The 16035-nt window shown below is 46.6% G+C and overlaps 1 protein-coding gene across 2 annotated transcripts in view; it reads right to left on the bottom strand.

The window, feature by feature from the left end:
* The window catches only part of KIAA1549 (KIAA1549 ortholog), a 644398-nt gene that overhangs the window by 434601 nt on the left and 193762 nt on the right, over window positions 1–16035 (bottom strand). For both annotated transcript variants that reach the window (XM_069628735.1, XM_069628736.1), the window contains one exon: window positions 14479–14567. In XM_069628735.1, coding sequence (XP_069484836.1) covers window positions 14479–14567 — 89 coding nt within the window. The remainder of the gene's footprint in view (window positions 1–14478; window positions 14568–16035) is intronic.

The following is a 16035-nucleotide window of genomic DNA, read 5'->3' as shown; positions in this document are numbered from 1 at the left end:
TTTCATCCATTTTAACTTGGAGACAGGAAATACAATGTACACCATTCATAATGAAATAGATACAATCAATTTGTTATGAAATGTGGAGTAACTATAGTAATACTGGCCATAGGAGCTTGCTAGGACCAAGCCCTTGCAGCAGCTATATTTACATCTGACATTTGAGGCCATACTCATAGTAACTAATTAGCCCTGGATCACAGAGCTTTTTACAATGCACATTCTAGACTTTTTAAAAACTCTGAAATTCAGCCTTTAGGCTGAACTGCAAGACACATAGATAAGATAATAGAAGCCACTATGCCCTGCTCTTCTAGTCCTGATTATGGCACAGGGCCAAAGCTTCCCCATTTCATGAAGGGTTGAAAGAGTGATAACTGGCAAAAGGTACATCTAAACACCACTTATTCGATCATGTTAACATGTCTCTATCCAAGACAGTTCAGTTTGCCATTGTGTTGCTCAGACCAAGATATAATCGGGGCAAACCCTATGTGGGCGGTAAAACATTAATGGGACTTTATACTCAACACTGCACCACACATGGCTCCACAAGATTCTAGCCTCTGTCCATTCTATTCTATTTGTTCATGGAGAGACTAGGTGATGCCAAAGGAAAGCATATTGTGGTACTAAAGGTTACCGTCTCGCAAACATGTGTGCTTGACTTTACAGATACTTGTATAGCTATATTTATTCCTTGTTGCTTCAGCTCCAGGTCAGTACCGCCCGTATATATGGAACAGGTCACCGTACCACAGTAAAGATGTCAAGACACTGTGGGTAAAGGTTGCCACATGCCATATAGCGAATAAAAATGGGAAAAGCAAAGAAAATGATAATGGGGTGCCCCCATGCAGTGAAGCCAGAAAGAGGTCTGAGCCTGGGACTCAAGAACAGGGGGAACAGCCAGGGACAGGTGGCATCCCTCCAACGATTGCTGCAAATGTAATCACCTGGCATCGGCTTGAGGCAGAAGAGCCACAGAGGTGGAGAGCATGGAAGCGTAAAAGGAGGGGGGACCAGGGCATGGTGGTGGGCACCAAGAGCACGAGGTGCAGTTCAATGCAGAATAGTGAAGAGAGAAGGTAAATGTCGATATAGGAATGCTGTGTTAAGATCAGTGATGAATTGACCCATATCCATATATGGGACACCCATTATCTTCCAGCTCTCTCTCCAATTGACAGATCACTTACTCAAGACCTCAGAACAAGGGGCGCTGTTGCGCAGCAGACGGATGAAGACGTGAGCCTCTGTTGCTCTGCTGGGGCCGCCAACATCCTGCCTTTTTTATCCTGTTTCCCGACATAAAACAAGAATTTCCTTTGTTGATCGAGGTCGCAGAATGCTCTGGCTCCATAACGCTGCAGCCCCCATCGAAATCGGGGCTGAAGGGACCATACGCTGCCGACCTGAGAGTGGCGGTCCAGGCTTGCCGCCATTTCGGAGCCAGGAGCCATTGGAAGGAGGCACCGGGCGCTGCATGTCCCTCTGATCTGAGCAATCATCTAACATGGTGCGGACAGAGAGTCGCAGGGGCACCCGGATGGCAGCAGACAACCGGTGGCTGAGGAGACTGCAACCCAACACCCATGGCCAGACCGCCGGATAAGACTGCGGCTGCCCGTGAGTGCTGCGGTGCGACTCCTGTGGTGGAGGGGGGTCCTGGGCGGGCCGCTGTGCCTACGACAGCGGGCCCTGGCGAGGGACTGCATCGGGGAGGGCCAGTCTCCCCCCCCCCACATCCCTCTCAGCAACAAAGCACAGAGCTTCATCCTCCGGGTCGGAGGGCAAAGGGGCTCACCGGTGACTGGAATACAGAGCAGGCATAGTGTAGCCGGGCCGGTGGCAGTGAAATAACCGTGGCAGGACCCGCGGCCTGGTGCTGGATCCACCAAAGTGATAGGGCCTCCCCCCCTGATCCTCCCTCCTCTGAACTAGCATTGAGACGGCTGGGAGGGAACAGTGCAGGATAGCCCAGAAATGCTGCGAGGACTGGTGAAGGAGACAGCAGCAGCAGTAGACGTTTGCCGTGGGCACACTCTGCAAGCCTAGCACACTTAACACTCTGCAGCAGTTATTCGCTGTCATCGAGACCGCTTCTGCAAATTACTGCCTCCCCCTATATGCGGACTTTCAGCTGAGAGTTGCAGAGAGGATGGAAGGCTCACACAAAGGGGCGCTCACGGAGGCTATGCACTGGTGCAAAATACGACTTGGCCTGGTTGTTTGGTGAGACCTAGGACAAGAGCAGGCCCGGGCACCTGACAGCACACCGGCCCGAGGTAGGAAGCCACCACAGCAAAGGCGATCATTAAACATATCGGCCACAGACAACTTGGGGGTATACAGCACGCACAGGAAGGGTTAATCCTGTAAACCTTCCCACAGTGGGAAGCTGCCGGCGAGGCCCTTGCACAGGGACACACGAGAACTGACTGTAGGGGAGAGTGGCAGCGGGGAGACACCACTGCTAGACAGCCCAGGAAACGTGCAAGGGATCATCAAAGTATTAACACCCAAAAAGGAGGTGGGTCGGGGGGCTTCCAGGCTCCTAAAGGAGGGGCCCCAACCCTGCACGCTGGAGGCGCACAACAGCAGCTGCAAAAGCGAGCGCAAGACGGTGAGGGGGCCTGCAGCGACACTGGCCCTGGAGAAATAATGCTCCAAAACACAAGAAGACAGGACACCTGGGACGGAGTACGAGCGCAGAGGTGGGCAAGGCAATGGAGCCCGCTGGGCTGTCACCATGGTCAAAGACAAGGTCAAGAAGAGCAGGACCCAACATAAAATGGACCAATATATGCAGAGTGGTCCTTCACCCGCCCTGGCCCACACCCCTGCGATGTTCAGCGCAGGACAGGTGTTGGAGGGTGCCCGGATCTTCCTCACAGAGATTAGAACTGCGACAGGGGAGTCCAGATCATCAGTAGAGGAGAAGATAGATGGCCTGTCGGCAGAGGTGTCCTTACTTCAGCAAGACTGGAGGAATCTCTCCACTTGGATGGCCAAAACCGAACAGCGTATTTGGGATACAGAAGAAGCAATCAAGCGTATGGCGAAGCAGCTACCCAAAGGATGGCCCACCTGGAAAGCAGAACCAAAAGATAGTGAGGGGAGATCATGGCGCAATAACCTATGAATCCTGGGGGTACTGGAGAGGGAGGAGGAGCCCAGCATGAAACTCTTCTTGAAGAGTAGCTGACAGACATCTTTTCAATCGAAAGAGCCCACAGGGACCCAGCGGGTCGGCCCGGGGCACCACCCGCACCATAATCGGCAGACTCCGGGACAGAGACACCTTGCTGCAAATTGCGAGGGCCGCTGCCCCCATAACCTATAATGGATGCCGAATTGGGCTCTTCCTGGACTACACAAGGGAAGTTCAAAAGGCACGCCAGTCCTTTGACTCAGACAAGCGGAAGCTAAACTCACTGGGCATAAAATACGCTCTCTTCGTCCCGGCTCAGCTGAAGGTCTATTAAGGAGGCAGGGTGCAGCTTTTCAGCAATCACAAATATGCCTGCAACTGGCTTGAGACTCAAATATTGTCCACACTGTCCCGGCAGCACCCGGGGGGAGGGCTGCATCTGGAGCTCGGGCCCTCCCCGGTCCTTTTAGAAACGCAGCACCAGAGAATCATGTTGACATGTCGGCAACTCGGGAGGTGACAGACAAAGGTTGAAAGGTACAGAGACATGCATAGACTTGGATGCACAGGACCTTGAAGTGGGTCGAGTATGTGGTGCTGTGGCTCCAGGCAGAGACGGGAGGCCGGCTAAGCTGCAATGGCAGGCACCCCGCATATGGTTGCAAAGGTTATCTCACATCCGTTTGATGTGAAATTAGGGCGACAGGTGCTTCTGGTGGGGGGGACAGTATGGGGTGGGGGGTTGGGGTAGTTTCTGTTAAAGTTGAGTTTTGTTGGTCGCTTGGCTTGGGATATCAGCAGATGGGGATTTCGAGACCCAGATGGCACAGGGGCGTGTGGGCGGGGGGGGGGAGCACAGGCCCGCACAGCACCAGATGGTGTATGGCAAAAAGGCGGGTTCGCCCTACTTTGGAATCCCTGAGAAGGGGAGATGGCTGCTGGTTAATAGGGTGCATGGGACATTCCAGGGGGTGGAAAGACGGGGAGGAAGGGGTCAGCTACTGGCATTCAGGCACAGCCCTGGGGGACTGAAGGCACATGATGGGGTAGTGTCCCTGTTGATGTGAAACTACAACGGGTTAGGCTCCAGCATTAAACGGAGACTGGTACTTCAGTTCCTTAACAGAGACTCACCAGATATTGCCCTCCTGACAGAAACACACTTAGTTGGCAATGAATTCACATTTTTTTAAGAGGTCCAATTACACACTGGGGGACATTGGTTCTAATACATAAAAGGGCACCATTCCAACTGCGGGAGGTTCGGGCGGACCAGAGAGGGCGAATTGCAGTGATAACCAGGGAATAGATGGGGCATTGTGGCGGTATATGCACCCCTAACTCTGACGCTTGAGCTGCTCAACTATCTCCAATCAACAATAATCATTGATCAAGCAGATATGTGGGTGCTGGGGCGAGACTTTAATGAAGTCATGAATGTGGGTAGATATAGATCATACATGGGTAATAGAAACCCTGCCTTCCCAAATAAACCACACTCCTTCATGACCGCACTGGGGCTGGTGCATGCATGGAGGGCATTGCATGGGCCAGAATCTGGGTTTTCGTTGTTCTCCAACGCACACAAGTCCCTATGTAGGATAGACTATATATTTGTCCCACAGTCCATGGCACACAGGTTGCTGTCCACAACATTTCTGGCCTGTGGCATCTCAGATCATTCCCCCTACTCATGTTAATGTTAAATGACATTTGTACCGTGCACTATCACCACCGAAATGGTCCCCTGGCGCTCTGGCATCTCTGAAAAGGGAAGGGAGGGGCGGTTAGTTGGAAGGAGCTGGAAAAGTGCAAGCGAGCAGTGATGTGCTGTTGGTGGCCTCAACCCGGTAGGTCAGTTGGCTGGGCCTGGGGTGTTTTGTGGCCAGTAGTCGTCGTGTACTGTTGTGCGAGTCTATGTGTGTTTTTGTTTGTTGTTGCCATGTGGTGAAGTTTGTGCGGTTTGCTGTGCTGTAGGTTTGTGGTTGTGTTTGGTTTGGAGTTTGACAGGTGGTGATCTATGGTGTGTCCTATTTCTTTTGGGATGTTGTACCAGATGTTTGCAGCTAAGTGGTAGAAACAAGTGCCTCCACATTTTTTCTTGAGGTATGGTTTTGGTTCCAGGCGGATTTCGTTGCATGACCTGAGGAATCTAGTAGGCTTGTAGATTGTTATTTTCTTTTGTAGGAATTCTGCTCCTTGTCCGCTGATTGTCCTGTGCGTTATGCACATTGTTTTGAAGGTGATGCAATGTTTTATTGGGAGACAGTGTAGTGTTTTTAGGGCAGGAGTGATGTGTTCTTTTCTTGATAGTTTGAGGAGTAGTCTTGCAGCTGTATTTTGGATGCGTTGTAGTTTCTTCAGGAGGTATTCTGGTATTGCGAGCTAGAGGCTGTTTGCATAGTCGACTTTTGACATGATGCGGGCGACGATAGTGAGCGTTTTGTGCGTGAAGGAGAGGAAAGGTAGAGTCTTCTTGCTGTGTGGAGGAGGAAAAACATTTCTTGACAGTTGCATTTATTTGTGGTTCTAAGGTTAGAACAAACGAAACCTAGTGAGGCTTGGTGCCTTAACGCATACTCATTGGGCATGCTAGGAGCACTAGAAGGGCTATCCATCAGGATGGAGGAATACTTCACCCTAAACGATGGGTCAATTGACAGCCCGATCAAACTATGGGAGGGCTACAAGGTGGTGCTTCGGGGAGAGGCTCTCTCTTGTAGTGGCACAACGCTAGCAACACTTCTGAGAAATGGAGGAGGCCCAGACACTTGGGGTGAGGAGGGAGGAGGAATTACTGGAGTCGGGGTTCAGGCTTCACAGGAAGCTTTGGTTTCAGCACAGGATGCCCTGAGAAATGTGGCATTGGATAATCAGAGGACGGCTTACTGGACGGTACGCAGCCAAATAAATTAATCCGGGGACAAGGCAGGGAAAATTCTGGCCTGGTTGGAAAGGCGGGACAGGGGTAAGGGATACGTACAGGCCATACAAGACACTGATGGAGGGACGGCAACTGAGGAATCAGACATTGCGGAGGCATTTGCGTCCTATTATGGAGATCTCTACTGCCCCCCCCCCCGGTGGCAGGGCCCGGGACAGTCGGACCAAATATCCTAAACTCGATATTCAGCGGGTCTCACTCTACGTGGATGATCTCCTCATCTATATAAGCAACCCTGTCACCTCTTGCCCAGCAGTGACACATATCCTAACAGAATATCAGAGGTTCTGTGGACTTAGGGTGAATAAACAAAAGACTGCCCTATTTCCTCTTCCAGGGGTTTGGGGGGAGATGGGGCGATAGCCTGAGCAGTGCCTGTACTCGATCTCGGGTTTTGAGTATCTAGGCATATGCATGGGCCCGGACCCTAAAGTGTTCCTGTGGCTCAAACTGCAACCAGTGATAGACAGATTCTCAGCCGATGTGGTTCATTGCCAATCCCTTCCACTAACACTGCTAGGCAAGGCAGTCCTTTTTGAGATGCTGTCGCTCCCGAGATTCCTTTATGTCTTCAAGAACACCCTACTCCCTGTCCCCATGGCGGTCTTTAAATCCATAGATGGCATTCTTCGGGGGTTGCTCTGGGGTGGGGTGGGGGGGCAACAGACTTGCAAAGCTCTCAAAACCCTTCAGCGCTCGGTTTGGGAAGGGGGAAATCGGTCTGCCCTGTCTCTGCAGCTATTACTGGGCAGCACAACCTGGGGTGGTGAATGAATGGCTTCATGGTGACCCTAGGCTCCCCCAAAGAGAGGGGGAAAGAAGAAGAATGGGACCCAACACACCCCTGCAAATACTGTATGGTGACGGGAAAGGGACGGCAGAACTGCCGGAGAGGACGCAGCATATCCAACAAACCTGGGTGGATGCTCACCATTACATTTACTGGGGTGGGAGACCAACACTGGACCAGCCGTTCTGGAATAATAGGCATACCCCTGAAGTCCTGAAAATGGGACATTTTGTGAACTGGGAGGGGCGCGGGGTTCGGACCCTTGCGGACATAGTACAGGAGGAGCGTCTACTTACATTTGGCGAACAGCAGGATAAGTTTAAGCTACCAAACAAGGATTATTATGGACATCTCCCGTTAGTGCACGCCATTGGGTCTCAGTTCCCTGCGCTAGAGCAGATTCCGAAGTGCTCCCCTCTGGAGGTCAACATTTTCCCAGAACATATTCCAACTAAGGTCACTTGCACGCTATATCAGGTGCTTACTGCTTTCGGGGCCCAGGAGTTGTTCCGACTAGAAGCAAAGTGGGAGAGGGATGTGGGTCCACTGGAATCTGAGGAGCGGGTGGAGGCACTAATCCAATATAAAATACTATATCAGGCATACTATTCCTGCACAGCGATGGCACAGTGGGGGGTGGTGGAGAGTGGGGTATTCCTAAAATGTGGGAGAGCGGAGGGTACTTTCTTCCACATGATGTGGAACTGTGATTCAATTCAGGCAGAAATTCACTCATAAAATACCCAGTGTGCTGGGGTCTCAGGTTCCGCAAGACCCAAAATTGGTGCTATTGGGAATCTGGGGGGGAGTGGAGTTTACCATGGGTGAGAGGACATTCCTCGCTGGGGCTGGGAAAGAGGATCATAGTCGCAATGTGGGGTTCGGCGGAAAAACTAAGCCTCAGCCGACGGGCCACTGAGGTCGACAGTTGTGCGTCCCTGGAAAGATGAATCTATAATGCCTGGGGTTGTGCTGGGAATTTTTTTTAAAAAAGTGTGTGGGAAATGAGTGGGAGACGGGTGAGGGATGAACAGGATATGGCCCCGGACGGTGGATTTCATCCCACCATGCACAAGATGGAACTGCCGCCTTGCCCTTTGCCTGCTTACCTGTGACCATTATGCATGTATTGTGACACTACTGATATGCTGTAACCAAGCCTTTGTGATCTTTGTTTATGTGTTATTATTGAAAACAATGAATAGATTTATAAAAAATAAAAAAAGACCTCAGATCAACATTCCATACTCGCACATTCAGATATGACAATAGGCATTGCATATAACAGCATTCATATATGACAAAAGAAATTGCACATAACAGCATTCATGGAACACCTCACCCTCTTTACACTTTCAAAAGAGCCCCGGACATATAAAAGAAGGAAGCAAACAAAACAAATTAGAAAACATCACGTCAGCTCAAACATGAAACTCAACACCACAGTCAATACTTGCAAGCAGCATGGATCCTCTGCCGCTACCATCCAGTACCATTCCACCAATACACAAAAGGAACATAGCTGTCCGACCGTACAAGTTCAGAACGAGGAGAACCCTATGTGATTAAAACCCACAAGAAAAAAGGGAATAACACAATATAAACATCACTCTACCACATACAGCTAAACCACACAATCCCCTTACAGATCATTGCATAACAGACTCATTTGGTATACAACCTCAGTCAAGGAACCCTTCAACTCCTGCACACCACCTTTGCGGTAGGTCTGACTCCCGCAATGCCCCGGTAGGCCACCTAGCAAAGTTTTAGAGGCATCCCTGCTCCCCTCCGACAGAGTGGAGAACCTGACCTTGTCATATAAACAAAACTGAGTGGAGTGAATGTACCAATTCCACTATCAAAGACAAGTCCTCGACTCTTATTTTATGAGAATTGCAACCTGCAATATCGTGATGAATTAAAGGATCAACTACTTGGTTTGGATGATATTTACCTGAACGACGTTGCACCCATATTACCCTCTCATCATGTGGTCGCTGAATAAATCTCAGTAAATTTAAAACTGTGTTTTTTGTTCTTTTAGACTTCCTCAACCAGTCTAATGACCCTGAGAATTGGTATAGTTACTTTAGCACTATCCTTTGTGGACATTTGAGTAGAGTGGGTAGTCAATTCATGCATTTTCTTTTTGTGCTTAGGCATATTAAAATGCATAATTACAGCATTCACTTTCTGTGGCTGCGGAAGTTCAGCTTCTTCTTTGCCATTCCCAACCATTAGCACAGTAGGCTAACCACCAATAGAAGGTTCATTGTACCCAGAAAAAAAATGCAATAACTTCAGTATTACCAATTTATTCACTGAGTATTATAGGGGCCTATGATTCTAATTGACTGACCTTACTGTTATTAAATGTTAGTTCAGAATAAATCTTTATACACTGATCAACAACCCATGCCTCCTTTATTTTGATCAACATGTTAATGAATAATTCAGGCTCATGAATGTTCCCATAGGAGATTTTATCCCACAGTGAGACCAAAGATGAGACATTGAGGGCTTTCAGAGGATGCATTTCTAGATGTCTACAAGGCATCTTTAAATTTCTCGTGGGACCCGCCCTCTGCTCTTTCAGACCTACATTTAACTGACATGTGCACGTTTTGTAACACATCCGTACTAGACAAATAACTTAACTGAATAGTAGTTGAATGCATTAGTGGTAGCTCATTCAAACTTCATTACTTTTACTCAGGGAGAAAGTTTAAGCCAGCAAATAGATTGCACCAAACAGTTAAAATAATTACTGTGAGAGAAATAGTCTAACTGGAATTACTGTATGGAAGAAAACATTACCGTAACAGCTCACTATCTGAGCAATGTGCCCCGGTGATCGCCATTAAATGAGCATTCGTTGAGGCTACCAATTTCTCACCGGTTTTTCCTGCCTTTGGTCTGTCACTTCAATTTGCTAGGGGCTGGGTTCAGTCATTTTCCCTTTTACAAATGTTGTCACATCCCTGTTTATTTCAGTCAACTCAATCATCAGTTTATTGCGCCAAGATCTCATTCAATAGAAGGAGCTTTACATTACCTAGAATAGCTTTGACTCATTCAGTCCAATTTTTGTAAATACAAAGGTTGTAATGTGGGTGCAGGTACATAAAGGGGCACCTCAACATGGACCTAATTTGTAGGTTTGGCAGTGAGAATCAATTTGGAATGTATAAGTTTAGAGCAACTGAACTCCAACAATTCAGTTTCAATGCAGGGTGGGCTTACCTAATGTGTTTCCTTATGCAAAGGAAACTCGTTTCACAGCATGCTAAAGGGACTTTTCTTGCTAGTATACAGTGTGCGAGACAGTTGGCTGATTGAAGATAAAAGGGATACTCAGTCCCCACACTTACACCCAGGAAATGCAATCCTTTTGACACACATTTGCTTCCCACCTTGTCTCTCCCAACAAAGCAGGTGGCAGAGTGTAGCACAGACTAAAACTGCTCTTATGAGGCACCTCATGCTTGTCCATGTCATTTTCTATTGTTGACAGCTTTTCTTGCAATGGCCAAGGTAAGGAATACAAGTTGGTCCTCTCACTGCTGTTGTGAAGGAGGGTCTTACACTAAGGGGTCACTGGGCTGGATGTCCTTGAGTGAAATTAAGAAAACTGTCAGCAAGGGTAAAGATGCTGTTCGGGTTTCCTTTTGTGGAGCCTGATGGACCCTAACTGAGAGGACAAGAGCGGAAGGAACAGGAAAACACTCCAGCAGACCAAAGGTATGGAGGGTAGGAATAAGAGGCAGGTGTGCTGCAAAGGTGGTGTTGGCTAATAGGATAGGGAGGAGGTGAGATGTGGTGAGCAGGGATTGGGTGGTGGGTTGGAGGAGAGAAGAAGGGGGCCTTGTTGTATGCAAACGGGGTGGTTGGGTTTGGTTAAGTAGTAGAGTGGTAGTAGAATGGATCATACGTGGGTGAGAGGTGGTGCTCGGGAAAAAATGTGGGGGCAGAGGTTATGTTTCACAGTAGAAGTAGGAGGTGGTCTATGTAAGAGGAAGGAACAAGGGGAGTAGGCGTTGGATGCAGATAGTGGTTGAAGTGTTTATATGGGTAAAAGTATGGGCTGCATTTGGGTGAGAAGTGGTGTTGGCGGATAGGCTGAGATGGAGGAAGTGTTGGGATAAAGATATATGCAGGGCTGGAGGTATTAGTGAGTGGAGGTGTAGGTAGATTGAAAATAAAGAGGTAACTGATAAAGATTTATCAACTACACAGCTCTCAAGAATGCAGACAACCAAATACATGTTTCACCCTCATTAGGCATAACCAGTCTACCATTCTTGTGAATGGAGTATTGCGTGTGTTTAATACCAGCACCAATGTTATGGCAAAAGCAAGGCAAAAACCGTTCAACCGGAAATGTGAGATTAGAATAGGTTATTTCAGCGTAATGCTTGATCAGTGGCTGTGAAGTGGACATGAACTTCAAGTGATGGCTACTGGGAGTCACTCTAGCATCTGTGGTTTATTAGGTGAAGTAGCCTATTCTACTTTCAGATTTCAGGTAGAAGGGTTCTTTAATGTTTTTTTTAAACCCATCATAACAAAGGAAGTTTGATATATTATATTTTGTTTTATAAACCTATGTGGCATATAATTCACCCATGAATTAAAAGACCTACGCAATAAAATAAAAAAATGCAGTAAGCAATTGGAGAAAAAAAATCCTCAGACAATAATAAACTACAGTATGCTACGCTGGCCTCTGAATACAGAGAAGCCATACTTCTAGCTAAAAGTAATGCCTACAACTCCTGCATAGAAAATGACAACTTGGGCACCAAAGAGCTCTTCTCAGTCCTGCGCGAACTAGAATCCCAGTCACAGACCCCAGACCACTGCATCAAAGACCAAGCCTGGTGTGAAAACATACAAAAGGCTCTCATGGATAAAATATCCTCTTCAACTTAAGATCAACCAAAAAAAACAAACTCAATATGCCATCTCAACCTAGCTCCGAAAAGTAACAGCCCAAACCCTTCCCAAAATTGGACATTCTCTCCCATCACTATTGAGGAGACGGTTAAAATCATTAAAGGCCTCAAACCTTCGAGATGTCAAGGAGACATATGTCCAGCAAAACTAATCAAAGAGTGTGCAGACAATCTAGCATCATTTATCACGGATCTGACAACTCTTTCTTAACCAATATAATACCAGATACCCTGAAGGAAGCTTGGGTGCTTCCTTTATTAAAAAAAAAAACACTAGACCCAAACATGCCTACCAACTATAGGCTGATTACAACAGTGCCTTTTTGTCTAAAAATTCTAGACAGAGTAGCCTATGTACAAATCCAAAACTATCTTGAATCACACAACCTTCTTGGCCTCCGCCAATCAGGGTTCCACCCAGGCCATGGCACAGAGACAGCTCTTGTCGATCTGAAAACACAAATGGACCTAATAAGAGATAGAGGTGACCTTGCCATCCTACTCTTACTAGACCTCTCAGCGGCATTTAATCTAGTAAATCACAAGATCCTTTGCCACCACCTGGCCAGTGATGACCACTTTTCTAACAATGCCATCAGTTGGATTGAATCGTTCCTGTCAAATCGATCAATGCGCGTCTTCTCAGCCTAGGCAGCTGCACTCCCCACTCTAGTCTTGTGCGGAGTGCCACAGGGATCCTGAGTATCCCCTACTATGTACAACACCTTCACGAAACTACTCTTTGATAAACTAGATAATTTTGGTGTCGCATACACAAACTATGCTGACGACACCCAAATACTTTTAGCTATCACGGGAGACAATGACACAGATTCCAAAGCTCTCAACGCAATATACCTCACAATCCAAGCCTGGATGGCAGAAAAAAAACTCAGTCTTAATGACGATAAAACAGAGATCCTGATCATAGGCAGCCCGGCAAAACTTAAGAACATCCCTCTAACCTACCAATCCTTCGATATAGACGGAAACCACATCAAAGTCTCCAAAGAAGTTAAGACACTAGGTGTGTACCTTGATGCCTCACTCACCCTCTCCCGGCAAGTGAGTGCCATCTCCTCAGCCCACGCATACACTGCAAAACCTATTACAGCATGCAGACCCTACCTGAAGGTGGAAAATGGCATCACGCTAGCCAGAGCCCTAATCCTTTCAAGGATAAACTACTGCAATGCCATCTTCACTAGGACCTCTACGAAAAACATTAAAAAGCTCCAAACCATCCAAAATAATACTATCAGAGAGACCCTCAATATTCCAAAGTCAGACCACATCTCTGAGGCCAGAAGAAACATTCACTGGTTACCAGTCAGAGAGCGTATTAAATTCAAAGTACTGTCCATCACTCATAAATGCCTGGCAAACACTGCCCTGTGTTATCTCTCAAATCTAATCTCAAAAACGCTATCAGCCAGACCTACCACATCAGCCTACTTAGGGCAATTGAACTCATGCAGATTTAAAAGAGAAAGCCAGCGCTCCAGCTTCTCTGTTATCGCTACACACTCCTGGAATGCCATGCCGCCTGAACTCAGGACGGACCCTTCCCTATGGTCATTCAGAAAAAAACTGAAAACCTGGCTTTTCAACCAGGACTCCAAGAACCAGAGCAGTTCCTGCTAACAAACTCCTGCAACAAATACTAAGCCCACTTCATTGTCAGACCCTACTGATGCCCTCTAACCATGCCTACGCTATTGATCTCCCCTATCAACCCAGGCAGCTAAAATAGGTACACACAAAATAACATATGTACATGTAACTACATGTGTACTCTGCCACAAATTATGAGATGTATATGCAACCGTACTCCTGTACAAATTAAGAAATGTTTTTGCAACCGCATTCTTAAGTCAAGCACCCAGATGCCTGAGGGTGAGGTGCGCTATATAAATGTAATAAATTAATAAATTCAGTATCTCAAGATTGTATTGCTAATAACTTTTGACTCGTTTGACACATCAGCTGGACATTTTCCCAAAAAGCTGTAAAAACTATAACTCCATTAACCACCTTGTGAATTTGTAATAGTGCATGTCACCCTCATCTCCCCTAAAACCCTCTCCACCAGCAACATGAATCCTTAGCGTTCACCCTCTGGAAACAGTCCCTCGTGCATATCTTCCATGCCACAGTCCCTTTCCTCATCAGGTGGCAAATCAGGGCATTGGGCATGGTCAAAGGTAAGGTCCCAAATACCATGCCTTGTAACCCATGGACCCACGATGAGGAAACCCCCATGATGCATAGCTTAGAAATACACTGATCACATTGCATAGGACATCAGCTATAACAAAAGAAAAACTTAAGAAGTACATGTGGTGTGAAATATAGCATAACAAAACTCTGGAAGTTTGTGAAAAATCTTTAGTTAAGAGAGTTAAGATGAATTAATTCAACGCAAAACAAACTTGAAATTCACTCAAAACAATGTAGTCAAAGTGGCATTAAGGCGCAAGTTTAACACAATCAAACCCCAGAAATCCAACAGGTGAAATTTACAGACCATCCATTTCTTCTGGCCTGCACGAATTCCAGGAGAGCTGTGAAAGACACTAGCGAAAAGGAACAGGGACTAGTGGCTACATTCTCATACTGTACATTTGCTTACCTCAAGCTCCACTGATCGCCTGAATTCAACACTCAGGAGCAATTCAATGGAGCGTTTGATGGTCTCCATCACCACTGAACGAGACAGCACTGTAAAACAGTAAGTTTCAATCAAAACTCAAAAGCTCAGGAACAGTGCATTTTAAATTAAAACATTGAAGAACCAGAGGACTTTTCCAAATATTAAGTAACAATGGTATGCCTGTGAAACACAGTCTTGATATTTTTAAAACAAAGCAAACCTATAAAAAAGAAAACTTCAAAATAAAATATTCTGCTTCTTAATATTTTACATTACCAGATGCCTATTTATCATGGCATTTAGAAGGACAAAAGGATAAACGCGTACTATAAAATACTGTTCACGTACAGAAACAGTAGGACTGATGCATCGCAAGCAGACATTAAATAACATGGAACATAACAGCACCTGCACCTTCCACTGTCCGTCCTTAAGGGGATTAAAATATAATACAAATTATTTCTGCAGTTTAGTCGGATCCAATTTTAGCCAAGATTGGCATTTTTTTATTGTTAAAACAGCTGAATTGTTCTTTACTTAAGATGCATCCAGACATACCCATCAACACTGACTATTAACAAGGATGGTTTTCTCTTTCTTTTCAATACTTGGCTGTAATTACCTTTTTGCTGAAGGCAACCCACAAGAAATCACCTGCACGATGGACCAAGTAAGGTGACATTCCTCTATTGCATTGACTTTAAATATATACCATCTCAACTCTGACCAAAGGAAAACTTTTAATAGCCTAACCTTTGTCAAGTCCAATAAACGTCCTTCTAAAGCAATCCCAGCTCATGTGCACTGCACCAGTGGTATACTACATCAGAACCGAAAAGGAAGAATTAAAAGTTTGACGAAGCAATAAGGAAAATTGTTTTTTTATTATCTCATTACCCTTATTCAAAGTGAAATAGAACCGGTCTGCAAAGAGCTTGTGGTAGGAAAGCGCGGGCAGGAGGGTGCGGGGGGGGGGGCAGGGACACCAGGATCTTCTGTCTTGTACGGCCATTTTCATGTGTTCCTATGACTCCTACGGCATTGTGATGAATTTCTGCCCTTGCTATGCCTTGGTTTGATCTGCGATATGTGGTTTCAGGTTTGCCTGCGCTTCTCACCAAACTGCCCATCAAGGTCTCTCACTGCTCTCCGCGCTGACATGCTCAAATTCTACGTTACAACCCACAGTAGGCTTACCAACAAAGAAACCCACACATGGCAATTGAACATCCCACCAGAAAAACATCACAATACACCCCAACAACCAATTTATATACCACACCCCTGATCAATGCATCCTAGCACACTCACACAAATGTCTCTATGCTCCCGAGATCGAACTAGAAACTGACCCTCATGCCGAACTCATGGTACGTCCGGTCAGGAGGAATCAAGAGAAAAGCAAAGTTGGCTTGCATTTTCTCCCGTCTTCCCACTAACCCCACGCACACCCCTCTTCCTTTCAGACTCGCCAGAGGACATGGAGACCATGCAAACATTAGCAGTGCATGGTAGAAATCCCAATAACATCACTGC

Source organism: Ambystoma mexicanum, chromosome 12, assembly GCF_040938575.1.
Source record: "Ambystoma mexicanum isolate Mex_15411 chromosome 12, UKY_AmexF1_1, whole genome shotgun sequence".
In the NCBI taxonomy this organism is placed as follows: Eukaryota; Metazoa; Chordata; class Amphibia; order Caudata; family Ambystomatidae; genus Ambystoma; species Ambystoma mexicanum.
This window is presented reverse-complemented; position numbering and strand designations above follow the sequence as displayed.